Source organism: Rhinolophus sinicus, linkage group LG05, assembly GCF_036562045.2.
Source record: "Rhinolophus sinicus isolate RSC01 linkage group LG05, ASM3656204v1, whole genome shotgun sequence".
NCBI lineage: Eukaryota > Metazoa > Chordata > Mammalia > Chiroptera > Rhinolophidae > Rhinolophus > Rhinolophus sinicus.
In genome coordinates, this window is record NC_133755.1 from 38,293,028 (window position 1) to 38,312,529 (window position 19,502).

The following is a 19,502-nucleotide window of genomic DNA, read 5'->3' on the forward strand; positions in this document are numbered from 1 at the left end:
GTGCCCCTCAGTTGTCAAAAATGTTTAAATGAACCTACCTTTTTTCAGCTCGTAGAAGTTAGAGAAATTCAAAATGGGCACATTGAGGTTGTATTACAAGATCTCTATGAGCCTCGATCTACTCTATTTGAACAATTTCTTTGTATCTTTGCTAATTTTCATGAATGATTTCAGTCACCTCCATTACAAATGAAATTTTCAGTCTTTTTTTCCTCTTAAAGGTTGTTCAGATTGTAGTCTAATATATAAGTAATCCATTTAAAAACCAAGGCCAAACTCTTATGGGTGGTAGTTAAATGGCTTAATAATATCAGTATCAAACAGGGCAGAATAATGAGATAATTAGGCACTTCTGTGTCCCTTTCTTTGTATTTTCATTGCACTGGGAACTTAACTATGGGGGACAATGACTAATTATTATCGACATGCTTCATCTCAGAAGTTTGACCAGTAGGGATCCTAGGTAAAAGGTACAGTAATCGGGGTGACTAGCAAGAATACTTTCAATGTTCATGTGGAATAGTTGTGCTACTAGAAAGCTCAGGGACCAATGTAGGCCCATGGAGAGCAGGTAAGGAGAGCTTGAGAGCACGCATTTCTGTCTGTATTAGTGTTGTTGTTTGAGCTATTTTAGGTCCCTACCCTTACACACATTTAGTAAATATGATAAAGTTTCCTGCATACCAAATGGGTGACTTTTCTTCTCACTTTATAAAAATATGTATCTCTTTTAAAAAATAACATTTATTAATCTTCTCTCTGTTTTCAAAATAATACGTGATCATTATGAAAAAGTTAAAAAGCATAGAACAGCACCAAGAAGAAAATGACAGCCATCCTTAATTCCACTACCCCCAGATATAGCTACGGCTGACACCTTAGCATGTGTTCTTTAGTGTACGAGTATATTCTTCTACTCTTTCTATCCATTTTTATTCATATATTTAATATTATACATACTGCTCTGTAACTAGCTTTTCTCCCCACTCACTAATGTATTATGTCACACTGTCTTCTAATTTAAGTTACCTGGATTATTCCATATTAGTCTAAATAGTAAACCCATTTAAATATATTTTGGAGATGGGGTATAAATCAAACATTCATTTAGTCTTCCTGTTAAAGGCTACCTTCACAAAGAAAGCGAAAACCAAATCACACACAGGACTGGGCCTCCATGCAAACGAAAGGGATCAGGAACCAACTCACTGGGTGTGAAGCTAGCTGCCCTTTGCTTCTAGAAAAGGCGCATTCCTTGCTTGGTCCCCTGTGCTTGCTGATAGTTTAAAATGTGGCTCTCTGTGGTGAATTACTTGTGACTCAGGAATGAGGGACTATCGTGTATTAGGGCAGTAGTACAGAGTCTTCTGCATTCTTACTCTCTCAATTTAGGACCTGAAACTTTTTCTTCTTGTTTTTCTTACACACACAGTGGTAGGCAACTTCCCTACAAATTTAACAAGTGGCTAAAGGAAAGATAATAGAGGAATCCAATGAATGGTGTTCATTTTGATGTGGCTATTAATTAAACATTTACATGCCGTTGTTGATCAGTTAGAACTTGAGCCACAATAGAAGCAACACTGGTGTTTGTATGACACCAAGAAATTAGATGGAAAGTAAAAAGTGCTCTCAAAACAGATTTTTCTATTTAAATGTTTGACATTGTACAGACACAAGCAAACAAAACAATGCTCTTTTCTATCTAGGAAATATATTTTGTTATATCCGTTCTCAATTTTCATTTTGTTTTCTCTAGCATCTTCTCTCTAAAATGTATATTAGTGATTTAGAATCTGAGGATTTTCCTCCAAGAAATTTTATTTATTTATTTAAAGAGGATAGTTTATTGATAGCAAAGGGTCAGAGCTCCCGAGAGGGAGGGGGTCCCAAATGAGGGTACCCCTCCTCCAAGAAATTCTTGGCTGCTTAATGTCCTTTATGGTTATCTGGTTCACCTCTCCTCTTTGTGTTAAGCATATTTTCTCTTTGATCTAAGCCATTTTCTCTCTGTCCTAATTGTTCCTGAATCATCCAGTGATGTAGCTTGGCCCTAGTGTTCATGCTTTACTTTTGACTTTCAAAGAAACAAAAACAGTTCAAAAATCAATTCCTTCTCCTTTCCTGCCTCTCACTATAGTAGGACACACATAATGGGTATGGAGATCTCTGCCTGTTCTTTAGTTTTAGCTTTTTATTACGGAAAATTTCAGTTACACAAAAGTGGAAGAAATAGCATAATAAACTCCCTGTACCCATCACCTAGCTGCACCATCCTACAAATGGTACAAATCTCTCCTCCTTTATTTTTTTCTTTTACTTTCTCTTTTGCTACAGTATTTTAAAGAAAATTAAAGACATCATGTAATTTGGCCTGTATATATTTCACTAGGCATTTCTAACCGAAAAGATACTTTTAAAAAAAACCCACCATTCCATAAAGACATGTAGCTAAAGCAACAGGAATTTCTTCCTTTCATCTATTACCCAAATCATAATCAAACATTTCTGATTGTTTCAATGATGAGAGTTAGTTTGTTTAAATCTGCACCCAAACAAGGCCCATGCATTGCATTTGGTTGAAACGTCCCTTCAGCCTTTTTTATTTTATAACAGCCCCCCTCCCACCTTTTCATGCCATGGATGCATTTGAAGAACGAGGTCATGACCTATAAAATGTTTCACATTCTAAATTTGACTGATTCTTCATGGAAGCATTTCAGGCATCCCCTGCAAATTTCCTATAAATGGTAGTTAGATCCATAGGCTTGATTAGATTTACGTTCAGTTGTTTTGTTTTGTTTTAAACAGTTTTATTGATAAATCACATACCATACAATTCACCCATTTAAAGTATACAGTTCAATGGTTTTTAGCATATTTCACAGAGTTTTGTGATCGTTACCACTGTCTAATTTCAGCACACTTTCACTACCCCAGAAAGAAACCCTATACTCACTAGCACTAATCTATTTTCTGTCTCTGTGGATTTTTGTATTCCAGACATTGTATATAAACGAAATCATACAATATAAGATCCTTCTGACCTCATGTCCTTCATGTAGCATAATGTTTTAGATTCATCTGTGTCATAGCCTGTATCAGTACTTCATTCCCTTTTAATGCTGAATATTTCATTCTGTGGATCTACAACATTTTATCCTTTCATCAACTGATAGATATTTGGGTTGTTTCCACCTTTTGGCTATTACAAATAATGCTATTATGAACATTTGTGTATAAGGTTTTGAGTAGACATATATTTAATTTATTTTGGGTAAATACCAGGAGTGGAATTGCTGGGGTATTTGGTAACTTGATGTTTAACATTTTGAGGCACTGCCAAAATATTGTTCAAAGTGGCTACCCATTTATACTTCCACCAGCAATGAATGAAGTTTCCAATTTCTCCACATACTTGCCAACACTTATTATTTTCTGTCCTTTTCATTATAGACATTCTAGTGGGTGTGCAGTGGTATATCATTATGGTTTTGATTTTCATTTTTTGATGGCTAATGATGTTGAGTATCTTTTCATCTGCTTACTGGCCATTTGTATATCTTCTTTGTAGATATGTCTATTCAGATACTTTGCCCATTTTTAGTAGGGTTATTTGGGTTTTTTTATTTTTGAGTTGTAAGAGTTTTAGGGTTTTTTTAAAAAATATATTCGGAATACAAATCCCTTATCAGATATGATTTGCAAATATTTTCTCCTATATTCTATTTTTCAGACAAGAGTATTTGATATGTACTTCATTTTTCATCACATTGGAAGAAACATAATCAGTGGCATACTAGAGAGTGGGGGCAGTGGGAGTGGTACTTCCCAGGTGCAAGCAATAGAGCTGTATGATCTGTAGAAATATTTTTAAAGAATAATAAAATCAACAAAAAACCAATCTGCTTTTTATTATTCCCATGAGCCAATAATTCTAAACAATGTCAGAGATGGAATTCCTTTCCACCAGGACAGATCGCTTCTCTAGCACACCCCTGTGTGTACACCACTGTGTAAAATGTCTGGTTGTCCTACTCTTAGTTATACTCAGCCCAGTTGTGGGTTTTAGTAGTATCAGTCTGATCCTTCCATTATAAATCTTACCATCAATGTATTATCTAACAGTTGTGGCATACATTTACAACTGTGGACTGAATTTATTATTTAATCAGGTTAAAATACAGAGGGTGCCCAAAAAAAATGTATACAAATTTTAAGAAAGGAAAAACCTGTTAATATCATAATACTCAATATACACCGATAAGAAAAGATGAATACAAGTCATGTGTATACAGTTTTTTGGCACCTCTGGTAGTTTTCTAATTCTATCATTCCTTCTTCATATTAGCTAGAATTCTTCTATAAATAAGAATTTCCCCTCATGAATTATTTGGTTTCTCTAAAATAAAATTCACACAGAAAACAGTCCTTTAAATATTAGGGTTATTTGTCCTTTGTCTATAACTTGCAGATATTTTTCCCAGTTTGTCATTTGTCTTTTTTGTCATGGTGGTTTTCATCATGCAAAGGTTTTTATTTTTTTTATGTGGTAAAAATTTTCAATCTTCTTTTAATGCTCCAAGATTTTGAGTAATACTTAGGAAAGTAGTCCCCATTCTCAGGTTAGAAGGAAATCACTCATAAGTTTTTCTAATCTGCTGTGGCTTCATCTTTACATCAGATCTCTCACCATTTGGAATTTATCCTAGTATCTATTATGAGGAACAGGTCCAGTTTTATCCTTTTTTTGTATGGCTACCAAGGTGTTTCAAACACCATTTTTCTTTTTCCTTTTAAATAGACATTATTTTTAGAACAGTTTTAGGTTCACAGCAAAATTGAGCAGAAAGTAGAGTTCCTACATACCACCTACTCCCACATACCCATAGCCTTCTCCATATCCCTACCACTAAAGTAGTACATTCGTTACAATAAAGCTACACTGGCATGTCATTATCACATAAAGTCCCTAGCTTACATTAGAGTTCATTCTTGATATTGTATATCCTATGAGGCTTGATAAATGTTTAATGACATGTGTCTACTATTACAGTATCATACGGAATAGTTTCACTGCTCTAAAAATCCTTCGTGTTCTGCCTATTCATTTTTCCCTCCCCTCTATCCTGAAAATCAATAATCTTTTTACTGTATCCATAGCTTTGTCTTTCCAGAATCTCATATAGTTGAAATCATACAGTACGTAGGCTTTTCAAATTCGCTTTTTTCACTTAGTAGTATCCACTTAAGGTTCCTCCATGCCTTTTCATGGCTTAATAGCTCATTTTTAGCACTGAATAATATTCCAGTGTCTGGATATGCCACCATTTCTTTTTATCCATTCACCTACTGAATGAAATCTTGGTTGCTTCTAAGTTTTTGCAATTATGATTGAAGCTGCTGTAAACATCCATGTGCAGATATTTGTGTGGACATAACTTTTCAACTCCTTTGCATAATTACCAAGGAACATGGTTGCTGGGTCCTATGGTAAGAGTATGTTTAGTTTTGTAAGAAACCACCAAACTGTCTTCCAAAGTGGCTGTACCGTTTTGCATTCCCTTGAACAATGTATGAGAGTTTCTGTTGCTCCACATCCTCACCAGCATTTGGTGACAAATACCATTTATTTTAAAAGTTCATCTTTTCTCCATTGATTTGAGACCCTGTCTTTACTATATACTACATTTTAATATTGATTTGGGTCTCTTTTTAGATTTTCTACTTTGCCATTGGTATGTCAGTCAGTTCGTTCACCAGTACCACACTGTTTTACAGTATGGTGAAGAGTTTATAAATTGTTTCAATAGTTAAGAGAGCTAGCCTTTCCACTCTGCTCTTCTTCTTCAGAGTTCACCTGGTCATTCCTGCTCGTTTATTCTTCCATAAGAACTTTAAAATCAAGGTTTCTAACTCCAGATTACATACAAGCAAATACCAAGTGTTCTTTTTATTGGAATAAAGTTTTATTTATAAACAAAGTTAGGGAGTATTGATATCTCTATGATTGAGTTTTCCAACCCAAGAGCATAGGGTGTGTTTCCTTATTAAAAGTCAATTTTTCTATCTTACAGACGTGTGTGTATAGGGAGGGGGGTATTGTTTTACTCATTTTATATATTGCACATTTATTATTAAACTTATTCCTTGATACTTTTGTTGTTTATAGAGTCCTCTCTCCCATTATATTTTTAAACTGTGATTGTATACAGTAAGGTTATTGGTTCTGTATTTAATTTTATATACTGCAAGTTTATTAAATTGTCTTATTTGTAGTTGTTGTACATTATTTTCTTTTGAATTTTCTAGACATACAATGATATCTTCTGCTGATGGAAATAGTTTTGCTTCTTCCATTCCAGCTTCTGTGCCGTTAATTTTTTTAAATCTTGTCTAATTGCATTAGGTAATATATTCAACACAATGCTAAGTGGTAGTGACAGTAGTCTTGTTCCTGACTTTGTTGGGAATGCCATTAAGTAAGAATCTGACTTTTGAGTTCACACACACACACACACACACACACACACCAAACCATGAATAAGCTACTATTCCAGCACTTTTTGTTTTTAAAGAAAGGGTAATGGCACACAACATTTCTGGAGAGCCAGCCTGTGTATAGTTGGTCTTGAATGAATTGAGGTTTCTCAGTGAGGGTCAAGGAGTGCAGGGAAATAGAAATGTCTAAGAGGTTAAGTTTGATGTATCCATTAATTCCTACTTCATTGAGTGTTGGGTGTTTTTAAATCACAAATGAGTGTTAGATTTTTGTCAAATAGCTTTTCAGCATCTGTGAATATAACAATTCTCCTCCTTATGTATTAATATGATGAATTGTACTATTTGATTTCTTAGTAATGAACCACCCTTGCATTTGGTCATAATGTATTATTTTTAAAGTATTATTGGATTCTCTTTGCTAATATTTAAGATTTTTAAATCTATATTCATAAGGGAGATTGGTCAGTCATGTTCTTTTTGTTAATTGCTTTTCTTTTACATAAGGAAATCTATGTCCTAATATCCCAGATATTGGACCATCAGATAGTCCATTAAGACCAGGAAACCCTTAGATTCTAATGTGGTGACTCTGTACTCAAAAGCAGAGATTTCCCTAGCACTGTGGAATGCCAGGTCTGTAGCTCCAGGTCTACAATCAGTCCTCACTTTTACATTTGTCCTTCTGCCTCTTGCGTTATAAACCTGCATTTCTGAATGCATAGCATCCGAAAGTGCCTTGAATCAATAGATAACATCCTTTCTCTCTCCATGGATGTAAGCCAGGGGCTTCAATTTCTAGTGAATACATTTCTAGCTGAAACTCTGTTTAACCCAAAGTTATGACTTCCACAGTAAGAATATTACATTTGAAGCTTCTCATTAATGCTATTGCAATGTCATCTCCCTCCTCCTGTTTGAGACCTCTATATCCCGAGCATTACACGCAATCCTATGGTGGTGGCATTAGTTTTATCTTATGGAGACATTCTAATGCATTTTAGATAGTTCATTCATTTGTTTAAAGCATAATTAAGTAGACTTTGGGAGCAATATTAGGGTAGAAAGAAAGGGCTCAAACATGCAAAGAAAAGTCAAAACTCATTATTTTAATGTAGATCCTATGTGTGTTTTCAGTGTTCTTCTAATTTAGTTGTCCCGTTACTTGTACTTAATGAAATTTAGACCAAATGCATGCTTTAAATAAAACTATATCATTGCTTCCATCAAAACTAGAATTGTTTTTTTATTTGTCTCTTACAGAGGGCATAAAGATAAGATATTTGTGGTAAAGTGTAACCCACACCATGTTGACAAACTGGTTACCGTTGGGATAAAGCACATCAAGTTCTGGCAACAAGCAGGTACTGTTGTTTGCATTTATTATTTATGTGGTTGAGAACTTTACTCCAGCTGGAGAAAACCATAACCGCTGCCCAGCCTGTCTCTGCAATCTAAAATTATTATAAAATGTGTCTAAGAGACAATCTCTCCTAAATTCACTTTGAACTGCTTAATATCTAAGCTGTGAAACTTAGAATACACTAGATGATGCTATGCATATTCATCAATATCTAGAAAGCTTTGGAAAATATTCTGCTGTGAAAATAATTACATTTAGTCATCTGTTCAGAAAGTAGTAATTATGTTGGACCTGCTGAAGAGGAAGTAAAATAATTGCTTTGGTTGGGTGAAAAGAATTTTCAGTATTGTGAGGCTTCCTGTATTTATCACTGAATTTAGAAAATGAATTAAATCCTGATACTACACACAGTGGGTGGTCAAAATATTTGTGAATTATAATGTTGATAATGATGAGTAAATAAGCATGACAAAATGTGGAACAGTATCTTACTCTTCTCATTACTAAGCCATACCTGTTATTACAATTGTTTCTGAACTCTTAGTCTTGGCTTTAGTGCCAAGCCCAATTTTATACTGGACAAAACATAAATAAGCTACTGTTCAATGCTTTCTGCTTTTAGAGAAAGGATAATGACACCTAACATGTTTGGAGAGCCAGCCTGGGAAGAGTTGCCAGGAGTGAGTTTGGTTTTCTCAGTGCTAATCAGGAAGTGCAGGGAAATGTGAACATTTAAGGGACAAATCCGATGTACCTTCACACAATGATTCATTTTTCTCACCCCAAAGTTGCTGTGATAAAAATTGAGGCAAAACATGTATAACATGTTTACATTTTACATTCACAGCTGGTGCTGTTTCTATTCCCTTCGCTCAGCACTCATGAAGACTTTCCTAGCTCCCCCGGGGCACTTAGTCACTCCTTCCTCTGGTTGGCACAGAACTCGCACTGAACCTTGGTTAGACATGTATCATTGGACTGAGATTCATATCGAGTTCTCTCTCCAACCAGACCATAAGTTCCTTGAAAACATGAACTCGCTTTTCATCTTTATACCACGGCATTGACTACTGTATTTGCCACAAAGTAAGGTTTCAGTAAACACTGAATTAATGCATGAGTGAACGAGAAATGCTCTTATATAATAATATTTTTGTTTATGATATTATCTGCTGTTTTTCATACATCTTTGTGTATATGCATAGTGTCAACACACAGGGTTTTTCACTGAAGATAGTTATTCTACATGCTCATAGGAGGTGTCACTTTTTTTAAAAAAAGTAATAAATACTCTTGGTCCACTCCAGGTGGGGGCTTCACCTCTAAAAGAGGAAGTTTTGGAAGTGTCAGAAAATTGGAAACAATGATGTGTGTTTCTTATGGGCGAATGGAAGACCTAGTGTTCTCAGGAGCAGCTACTGGAGATATTTTTATTTGGAAAGATATTCTACTACTGAAGACAGTGAAGGCTCATGACGGGCCTGTGTTTGCTATGTATGCACTGGACAAGGTATGGTACATTTTTTCAAAATTCATTTTCTTCATCAGCTTTCTAAAAGTGTAAGTTAGTCTTAGGAAGATCCACACCAAGAGAATGTGTCTAAAAACAGTACTACCTGAATCAGGAAGTATTTATAATGAATCTCCAGTCCAGAGAAGACAGGGAGGAGAGTACAAATATTTTAAAATGTTCTCTTTTGTTTATGATTATTTCTTTATCTTCAGTTTCTCCCCCCTCTTTTTTTCATACTTGTTTTTCCTGGCTCTCACTCCTGCAAGATCCTTACGGACTAGCATTGAGATAAATGTAGACACACAGTAGCAGAAGAGTCCTGAGAAATATTTCAGCATTGTCTTCCTCTTCGGTGGCACAATAAGCAGAGACCTGGAAGTACCGAGTGGTTAGATTGTCGTCCCACTCATCAATTTGACCAAAAGTTATGTTGATCACCAGTTTGTTCAGCTTTAACAAGAGTGTTCCGAGGGAAGTCTTTTCACCAGCTGTAGGAGGGTTCTCCAAAGGAACGGAACCAGTAGGACATCCATATACATACAGTCATGCCCCACTCAACGAGGGGGGTACAGCCTGAGAAATGGCTCACTAAGTGAAATTCAGCATTCGAAGTTGTGCGAACATCATAGAATGTACTTACACAAACCTACGTGGTATAGCCTACTATTGTCATTGTATGTGCCATACCTTTATACAACTGGCAGCACAGTGGGTTTGTTTATACTGGCATCACCACAAGGGAGTGATGGTTATACTACTATGTTATGAGTTATGTGCTACTATGCAACTAGCTGATAGGGATTTTTCAGCTCCTTTATAATCTTACGGGACCACCATTGTCTATGCAGCCCGTCATTGAACAAAATGTCATTATGAGGCGTAGGACTGTATATAAAAAGGAGATTTATTGTGAGGAATTGGCTTATGCAATTATGGAAGCTGAGAAGTCCTACCTATGTCATGTGTAAGCTGGAGAACTAAGAAAGCCGGTGGTGTAATTTTAGTCGGAGTCCAAAGGTTTGAGAACCAGGGGATCTAACGGTGTGAATCCTAGTCTGAGAGCTGGAAAAGATGAGCTGAGATGTCCCAGCCCAGTGAGATGGGGGAAAAGGGATGAATTCCTGCTTCCCATGACTTATGTTCTACTCAGGTACCACACTGGGGACACCAATCTACTTTACTGAGTCAACCAATTTAAATGCTAATCTCATCAGGAAACACCGTTGCAGACACACACAGAAATATTTAATCTGAGCACCCCACGGCCAGTCAAATTGACCCATAAAATTAGCCGTCACACTAGCCCTAGTTCCACTCAAGCTCGTCTTTGTCCTGATCTGTCCAGCTACCCACCTGCTTTACAGTTTTTCTTTATAAAGATCACACTTCAGTGCTATTAAAACACTTTCTTCAATCAATTTGTCAGAAAATACCAATTTTTCATTCACTGCTAGCTTGCTGGTAGTACCAATTCATCTGTGCTCTTTGACCTCCAAACAGTTCAAGCCACCCAACGCATCTAAGCATAGCCTCATTTGCATTTACCTGTTCCCACGTAAATATGCTGATCCCACTACAGAAGTAGATTCTTATGATATGTGCAACTATATGGTTGTTTTAGTAGTTAAGCTGTTTTGTTTTGTTTTGTTTTGTTTTACTTTACTGGCAAACTTGTTTTTGGTTAAACTGCAAATGTTAGAAAAGATTAAAGCAAAATGCAAAATTTTTGTAGGCCCAGAGGTTGATGTGCTATAACTTCATTAAGCTTTTTTATTGCTTGGTAAATTAAGCTGACAAATCATGGGAAAAGATAAGGATATCACAGTATCATATACTGCATTTAAATTTTTTTGTTATTATTAGTTTCAGATGTACAAAACAATGTAATAGTTAGACATTTATGCCCTTCACAAAGTGATAACTCCTCTACCTCAATCTACTACCCCTCTGACATCATATACAGCTGTTACAGTTCCACTGACTGTATTCCCTATGCTGTACTCCACATCCTGTGACTATATATATATTAAATTATAGTTGACATTTATTATTATTTAGCTTCACCTTCAGGTGTACACGGCAGTGGTCAGGCACATACACTGTCCATGAAGTGGTCTCCCTAATAAGACACTGCATTTAAATTTAATTTGGGGATTGAATCTCCCTGGGTGCAAAATCTATAGTAAGAATAAGAATATTTAATGTAATAAACTTCAAAATATTTGTTGCTTGTGCTCATCATTAGAATGCAGTAAATTAAAAGTTTCAGAGAAAACAGAATGAATTACACAGTTATTTTTCTTAAAAAAAAAGAAAGACTTTTCTAAGAACAGTTGGTACATATGATAAGTTGCCAGAAAGGAAAACTAGGAAGACCAAGAAATCATAAGCTTAGAACAAGAATAAAGATCACTGTTCAGTAAAAAATATCCAATGTGTTAAGCTTTTTGCTTTCCACGTTTTGTAAAAAATAATCTAGATTTTAATTATTGTGGAAATTGATGTCTGTTGAACAAATTAGCAGGATGGTTTTGTTATAAGAAGTGCCTAATTCACTCTTAATAACAAATAATGAGGTTTCCTTCTGGAAGTAATTATTTAATTTTTAAATATTTAACAATCACGTGCATTGTGATGTTAGTTCTGATTCATTCAGTAGGAGTATGTGAGATACCAGAAGCTGCCAGGCTTTGAGGCGGGTCCTGTTCCACAGGAACTCATTCTCTAGTCGAGGGACTGGGCACAGAAACAAATGTCCATGGTCCAGTATAGCCAGGGCCAACCAATGGTCTGAGGAAAGTGCAATGGATACACAGTGGGAATGTGTTTAATTCTGCCAGAGAAGAAGGGGAGAGATGCTTCCAGAAAATATTATATTGCTAGTATATGTTATCATATTTTTTCAGTCTCCTATACTTAGGAAGAAAACACACACATGACTGCACCAAAGGGGGAATCCTGTTGGGGCTGGCTGGTAACTGGTTATTTCAATGTGTATATAATTCTTCCCATGTTTGCCTTCACAGGGTTTTGTAACAGGTGGAAAGGATGGAATCGTGGAACTCTGGGATGATATGTTTGAAAGATGCTTGAAGACTTATGCCATTAAAAGAGCAGCATTGTCAACTAGCTCTAAAGGTGCCACTCCCAAATATGCTATAGAAAGCTTTCTGTTCATAGGGATGGACACAATAGTACTAATGTTCTTGGGAAAACAGGACCAAATCAATTTTCTTTTTCCACCTTCAGAGCTCTAGGCCCATGGTGGAAATGTCAAGGATGATTGCTTAATAGCTAGTACTTTGGAGCTATAAAAAAGAATTTATATAATAGTCAATCCTTTTATTTTTTGTTCTATTAAACACATGTCCCCCCACCCCAGGCTTGCTTTTGGAAGACAACCCTTCAATTCGTGCCATTACTTTGGGACATGGACACATCCTAGTGGGAACAAAAAATGGAGAGATCCTGGAAATTGATAAAAGCGGCCCAATGACTCTGCTTGTTCAGGTACTGTGTTTGTCCATATTCTAAACTATAATTGACATCAGAGCCAGGACAAAGGTGAGACAGAGGGGGTGTGGCATTTAACGTGCAAAATTTAAGGAGGCATTCACTCTCAGGGTCATGCAAATATTAATTACCTATTGCTGTGTAACAAATTGCCACAAACGTAGTAACTTAACAAACAGCACACATTTATTATCTTGTAATTTCTCTGGGTCAGGAGTTTGAGCATGGCTTAATTGGGTCTTCTACTTAAGTTTCCACGAGGCTGCAGTAGGAGCCAGGGCTGCAGTCTCATCTGAAGCTCAGCTGAGGAAGGATCTGCTTCCAAGGTCACTCAGGTTAGCAGAATTTAGTTCCTTGTGGTTGTAGGACCACAAGGAGGGCTTCCATTCCTTGCTGGCTGTTGGTCAGAGGCCACCTTCAGCTCCTAGAGGCCGCCCACAGTTCCTTGCCATATGGGGTTCTCCAACATGGCCCTTTACTTCCTCAAAGCCAGCAAGGGAGAGAGAAAAAATAGGCACTGCAGTCTTATGTAACATAATCGTATCATCACATACATGTACTCATAACATCCATCACCTTTGCCATACATATTTTGTTTATTGAAAACAAGCCACAGGCCATGCCACACTAAAAGGGTGTGATTACATAAAAGCGTGAAAGCTAGGAGGATCATGAGGGTCACCTCAAGAGTCTGCCCATCACAGCCCACCCTCTGGTCACCAGTTCTTTATGTTCCTACTCATTCAAAATTCATTCCTCCCGCCCAAGGTTTCCAAGAGTCTGCTCTGGAAGTATCTGCTCAAAGTCCATAATCTCACCATCTAAGTCAAGTCCAGGTGTGTATAAGGCTCCTTAGATATATTTCCTCTAGGTCTGTCAATCTGTAAAGCTAACAATTTCTCTGCTCCACGCACACCAAACTAGTAAGCACCACTTTAGATTTTTGCGTTTCGCTCTAGCCTCAGCCTTGATTCACATAAACACATTACATACTCCTTACCCTCCCTCTGCTCTCAAGAATTATATTCAGGTAAACTCAGATTAAAATATCAATGAATCCTCAAAGATCAAAGAAGTGACAAAATCTCACCTGAGGAGGTGGTGGCATGTGGAGGTGAATATGCAGTATTGCCCAATTTGGTGATGGATAGGCCATATTTATAGATGAAAGAGGCACGGAAATGGTGAGGGTGTATGTTCAGAAGCTGGAGTGAAAGACTGGGCCCTGAGGATCTCAGCTTCAGGACTTCTGCTGGTCTGATGGAGGAGCTTCACCTCCTTCCCCTGACCTGACCCATGCCTGTGCGCTTGCTTTGCTGGGGTGATTCCCAAATCCCACCGAAAGGGCCCCTCTGATTGGCTCCACCCGGGAACAGGTCTGCACCCAGATCATGGCTCAGAACATTATGAGGTTTTAGAAATGCCTGTGTTCCAGCCCCACTATGAATATTCTGAAGAAGAATCTGTGTGTGTGTGTGTGTGTGTGTGTGTGTGTGTGTGTGTGTAAAATTCGGTGTTAAAAACAAACCTCAAAAGCGCTATAGCTGACTGGCAGGCAGCCAGAATTGAGAGCTGTGTTGGCCATGCATCCTGGGGTGTGACTTCATTGTTCTCCAGCTGCTCGTGCTTCTGTTATTTCCTGCCAGACTAATTTCTTTTTCTTTCTGGGCATGACTTCTTATTGCACTTTATTGAACAGTAATTGCTTATTTCAATTTACACAACTTAAAGTCTTTTTAATTTGTTATTGATTTTTTAATCCCCAAATGTTTGAGATTTTAAATTATTTTCATACATGCTATATTGCTAAATGTTTTGTGAGGTTTATACCCATAATACGATTTAAATAATACTGTAAGATTTAAACTCTATACGTTTTCTAAGTTTAAACTCTAAATATTATGTTAGAGTTGAGCCAGTTGTGTTTAAGTATATTTTAATCTTAACAATAAAGGCTTTTTACTTTTTTGTTCTCAACAATTCTATTCTTTCTTATATTTGTTTCTGTTGTTCTAATAATAAAAATAACCACAGATACCATTTATTGAGCACCTACTCGGGGTCAGGCCGTACTGTTGTACAAAATTTATCTCTCATCTCCACAACAGATTTGCTCAGTTGAAATTGTTTTATTGATGAGGGACCCAAAGCCTAGTAAATTGCCCACAGCCACATGCTAAGAGCTGCAGAGATGGAATTCAAACCGAGGTTTGTCAGGTACCAGAGCTCTTCTTTTGCATGACACCAGGCTGTTCTCTGACTGTCTCACTGTGAAGACTGCAGAAAAGCAGTGCAGAAGGTGTGATCTCCTGAGCTATGCACAGGTGGTAGAGCTGGTGAAAGTATCTTCTCCCCTTACATGTGTACCATTCATTTCCTTTTTTCTCAGCATCTCTCTTTCCTTTTCTGGTCTAGCTCTCATTTGCCATTTCCTCCTAGGTAGAATTCAGTAGTTGAATTCAATCAATGTTGGGCTCCTGCTGAGATCTGCCCTGTGCCATGTGCTGTGCACGGTGGAATAGGACTTCCTGTGCTCTCAGGGCTCACAGTCCTGTTCTGGGAAAAGACAGACACTGAGCGAAAGTTAAGGGACAGTAGAGGCAGCATAATTAAGACCAGCAGCTGTCCTGCTGTGGGACGATGTCGGAACCACTATTCCAGTTCCAATACCATGACAATCCAGTTTCACTTGGAATAGATTACTTACTTTTAAGAGAAAGAAACACGGGTTGGGGGAGGAGAGAAGTGACATGAGGTGAGTTCTGACAGTTTCCATTGTATATACTTTGAATATAATCAACTCAATTATGCAGCTGTTTGTTATCAGCTTTATGGGTGACCAATAAGAAAGATCCCAAGCTTATTTCCTAGTGCCGCTCAGCATACTTCCTCCAGCCTGTCTTGTTCACTGTCCATTCCTGTTATACAGGAATTAAGATGATTATATTCTATTAAAGAAATATGACTTTTAAATCAATATAAAAGCAGTGGTTTGAAAGGTTCTCAGAGCCCCACAACCCTGCCCTCTAGCAAAATGAACAAAGGGATTAGTCTGTAAATGAACTCCAAGCAGCTCCAGTCTGGGGGGACATGGGGGTTGACACATGACCCATCCTCTGTCTGTGACCTTGGAAGTAGGAGGCTTCTGAAGGGAAGAAAACTAGGAATATAGGATGCTCCAAATCCAATAAATTCAAAAGCAATATCTATACCTTTTAGCCCTTCTCAGATATTTGAATGTCAGCTGTATTTGGGACTTCGTGTCTGCTGCCAAATTACCTTTTTGCTCAAACAGCTTCCCAGTTACACAGGAATCATTCAATTTCTCTTTGGAAAGCCACATGTTCCCCAAAGCATTCCAACTGCAAACACCTTTCAGATGCCTGCATATGGTTTTCCTTTTTTGCTTTACTAAGCAAAGCCTTTTAATAATTAGGCACTAATTAGCAGAAATTCAGTAAATTGTCTGATCTGTTTTATTGCTCTGTACACTAATCTATTCTTTACACTGCTTTATTGGGCGATAAGTTATAGGAATCGGATTCATTTCCTTCCTAATTGTTCATTTTTCAAATTCCGTTTTATCTCAGTTATTATTCTAAGCCAATTAAGTGTGTTTTTGATAAGATATAAGTGTGTTGAATTGGTCCAATGCCTATTAGGACCTTTCAGTTTTCCAGTGTTCATTGGATAGATCAGTTTGTGAATAAATGCTGAACCCAGGACAGTTGAAATGAAAATTTAGCTCCCTTCATTTCTGTTCTGTAAAGTTCTATACATTCACAGGACTCAAATTGAATTGAATTAACAAGAATAATGCTGTTCAATTCTTCTGACAAAGATAGGTGGTGGCTGCACCTTTTAGAATATGGTCTTATTGAAGTGGTTTGTGTCCTTGTGATCAAGCTATTTTACAAGGAGGTACATATGTACTGTGTTTATTCGATGTCAGACAACAAGATAAAATAAAGGCACTTCATTATTCACCCACATGTTTCTACATGAGATGTTAGGCACCTATAAACAAAATTCATAAGCAATGAGTCCATACTTTGCTTTCCAAATGAATGCTGTCGCATCATGTAGCCCCAGCTTTAGATTCAAGTTCAAATGAAAAACTTATTCACTGCAATCATTTTGTCTCAAGGAAGCTCAGACTATGTTTATTCCCATTTGAACTTGGGTGGAATACGCAGCACAAGGCTGCTGAAGGGCAACACAAGAAGCATGAACCAAGTTGATGTTGTCCCATTTTCTCTCCCCCAGGGACATATGGAAGGAGAAGTGTGGGGGTTGGCAGCTCACCCTCTCCTGCCTGTCTGTGCAACCGTGAGCGATGATACAACACTTCGCATCTGGGAATTATCTGCCCAGCACCGTATGCTGGCAGTACGGAAACTCAAAAAAGGTACCTGACATCACCTTACATGTCTGTAAAAGTATTCACAAACAATAGAATGTGTTGGATACATTTATGTATTCAACTAATATTTACTGAGAGCACCTGTTATGTGATCCAGAATATGCTGGGCAACGGGAATTCAATGTTGGCTGCTACATGGAGATTCAGCACATGGAGAATTATTCCAGGAGGCTGGCCTGGTCCATCAGTGCCCCGCTCTGTTATTCATTTGATGTTCCTTGCACTGCACAGACATTTGCCAGCTGGGGGCAATATGTCCTTCCTGTTCTCATTGAGAGCTGTGCAACTCAGTTGAAATACATCAGCTTATAAACAATGCTGTTTATCTTTATGTCTGACAGTTTCCAGAACTCATTTTATTACTGGAAAACAAAAATCAGCTATACAAAAAAAAAAAAAAAAAATACTACCAAGAAATGAGTAAATATGCACTGAACCCCTATATACACTACAACTAAGAGGTAGACCAAAAAGTATGAATTCAGCAAGTATTTACTGAGTAGCTTCTATGTGTCAGGCACTAGGGATCCCAAGATGAATGGTACCATCTCTAGTTTCAAAGATGGACAAGATTTGAACAGAGTCCCAGCAACAGATGGTGCATTCAATTTGGGTAATTTGAGGAAAATCTAAAAACAGGACTATTTGTGAAGGGGTGGGTAGGATACTGGGGAATGACTAGGGATAGTGCAGCACTCTGAAGCTATTAACAGCCAAGTACCATCAGCCCTGAGCCGGAAGGGGCAGGAGGAGGGGCTGATTGCTGGGACCTTGAAAGTGAGAGCTGTGTGAGACGCAACCACATTCAGTGACCCCGCAGAGAGGCAGTGAGGGAAATCCATCCATCCCCCCTCCCTCGCTTTCTCCCTTCTCCTGCCTGTGCTTTCCCTTGGCCAAACCCAATCGGAAGCCAGAGGGCAAGGGAACCCATTGATTCAGTCCATACAGGCCAGTTCCAGGCACAGAACAGGCTGGAGAGTGAGTGTGGAGAGACCAGACAAAGAAATCTGGCACAAGCAGGTACTATGGAGGCTCAGGGAAGGTCTACTGCCAGGGACGGCTTCATCAAGGAAGAAACATGAGAGCTGAGGCCCAAAGGATTTGCAAAACTTCTTAAGATAGGAAAGGATGAGATTGGGGTCTGGTGCTAAATAAAGTATTTGTGCTACGGTAGGTAGTTTTATAAGCAGAGAGACGTGGGGACTATATTCCAGGGGGATAAAATGTAGAGGTCAAGGTAGTAATAAAAACCAAGGATGGTGGCTGATATTGCTGAGCCAGGAACTGTGTTAGCACTTCAAGTTTAGTCTTCGTGAGAACCTAATGAGTAAGGCCATAGTGTCCGCACTTACAAATTAGGAAACGGAGGTACAGAGAACTTAATTCATTTGCCCAAAGTCTCCTAGCTTGTAAGTGATGAAACTGAATTCAAGCCCAGGCAGTGTTGCTTCTGGGGGCACACCTGTGGCCCCTGCATGACGCTGCCTCCTTTTACCCTATTGCCTCTCTTTACACTGAACTTATGGGACTTGGTATGTGGTGGAGCCAGGACTCAAACCCAGGTCTGACTGCAAAGCCCATGCTCTTAACTACCACAAAATTGAATCATTTGGCCACTAACTTATATTGGGGAAATGATAGACCAAGTAAGTCCTCATTGCAAGTGACTTAAATGTCAGACGATGGACTTTATTCACTAGTTAAAAATTAGTTCAAAAGAACAACTACTGAATTATGTTAGATAAGAGGTCCATTCAACCCAGTTTATAGCTGTTGTCCCGGTGTAATTTTTAATAGCTCTCCCTTTCATTCTCAGAAGTGTCCTGATTTGTACAATAAATTACATGATTAACCTAATCTTGATGACTCTCCACAAGGGCAGGCTTGTCTCACCATGCCTGACTCAACATAGGTAAATAACTATTTGCTAACTGAATGAAGGGAGGAGGGAAGGGAAATGTAAGATGAACCCATTTAAAGTTGCTGCTATGAACACAGCTTTCAGCATACCATGAGCAGGGACTGAGGGATGTGCCTGGAAGCTCAGTAGGGAATGCCTTAGTACAGGTTGCATGACTGTCTCATTGCTGAGGATGTGCTTACCGAAGTCCTCCCAATAGCAGTGAGGAGCGGGGCATATTCTTAAATACAATTGTTATTCACCATGCCCTCATGGAGTCCCTATTCCT

General features: G+C 38.0%; 1 protein-coding gene across 7 annotated transcripts in view; it reads left to right on the top strand.

Annotated features, from left to right (window-relative positions):
* EML6 (EMAP like 6) overlaps positions 1–19,502 on the top strand; it is a 232,773-nt gene that overhangs the window by 153,427 nt on the left and 59,844 nt on the right. For all 7 annotated transcript variants that reach the window (XM_074331995.1, XM_074331996.1, XM_074331991.1 and 4 more), the window contains 5 exons: positions 7,765–7,865; positions 9,172–9,374; positions 12,404–12,515; positions 12,760–12,887; positions 17,157–17,298. In XM_074331995.1, the coding sequence (XP_074188096.1) occupies positions 7,765–7,865; positions 9,172–9,374; positions 12,404–12,515; positions 12,760–12,887; positions 17,157–17,298 (686 nt within the window). The remainder of the gene's footprint in view (positions 1–7,764; positions 7,866–9,171; positions 9,375–12,403; positions 12,516–12,759; positions 12,888–17,156; positions 17,299–19,502) is intronic.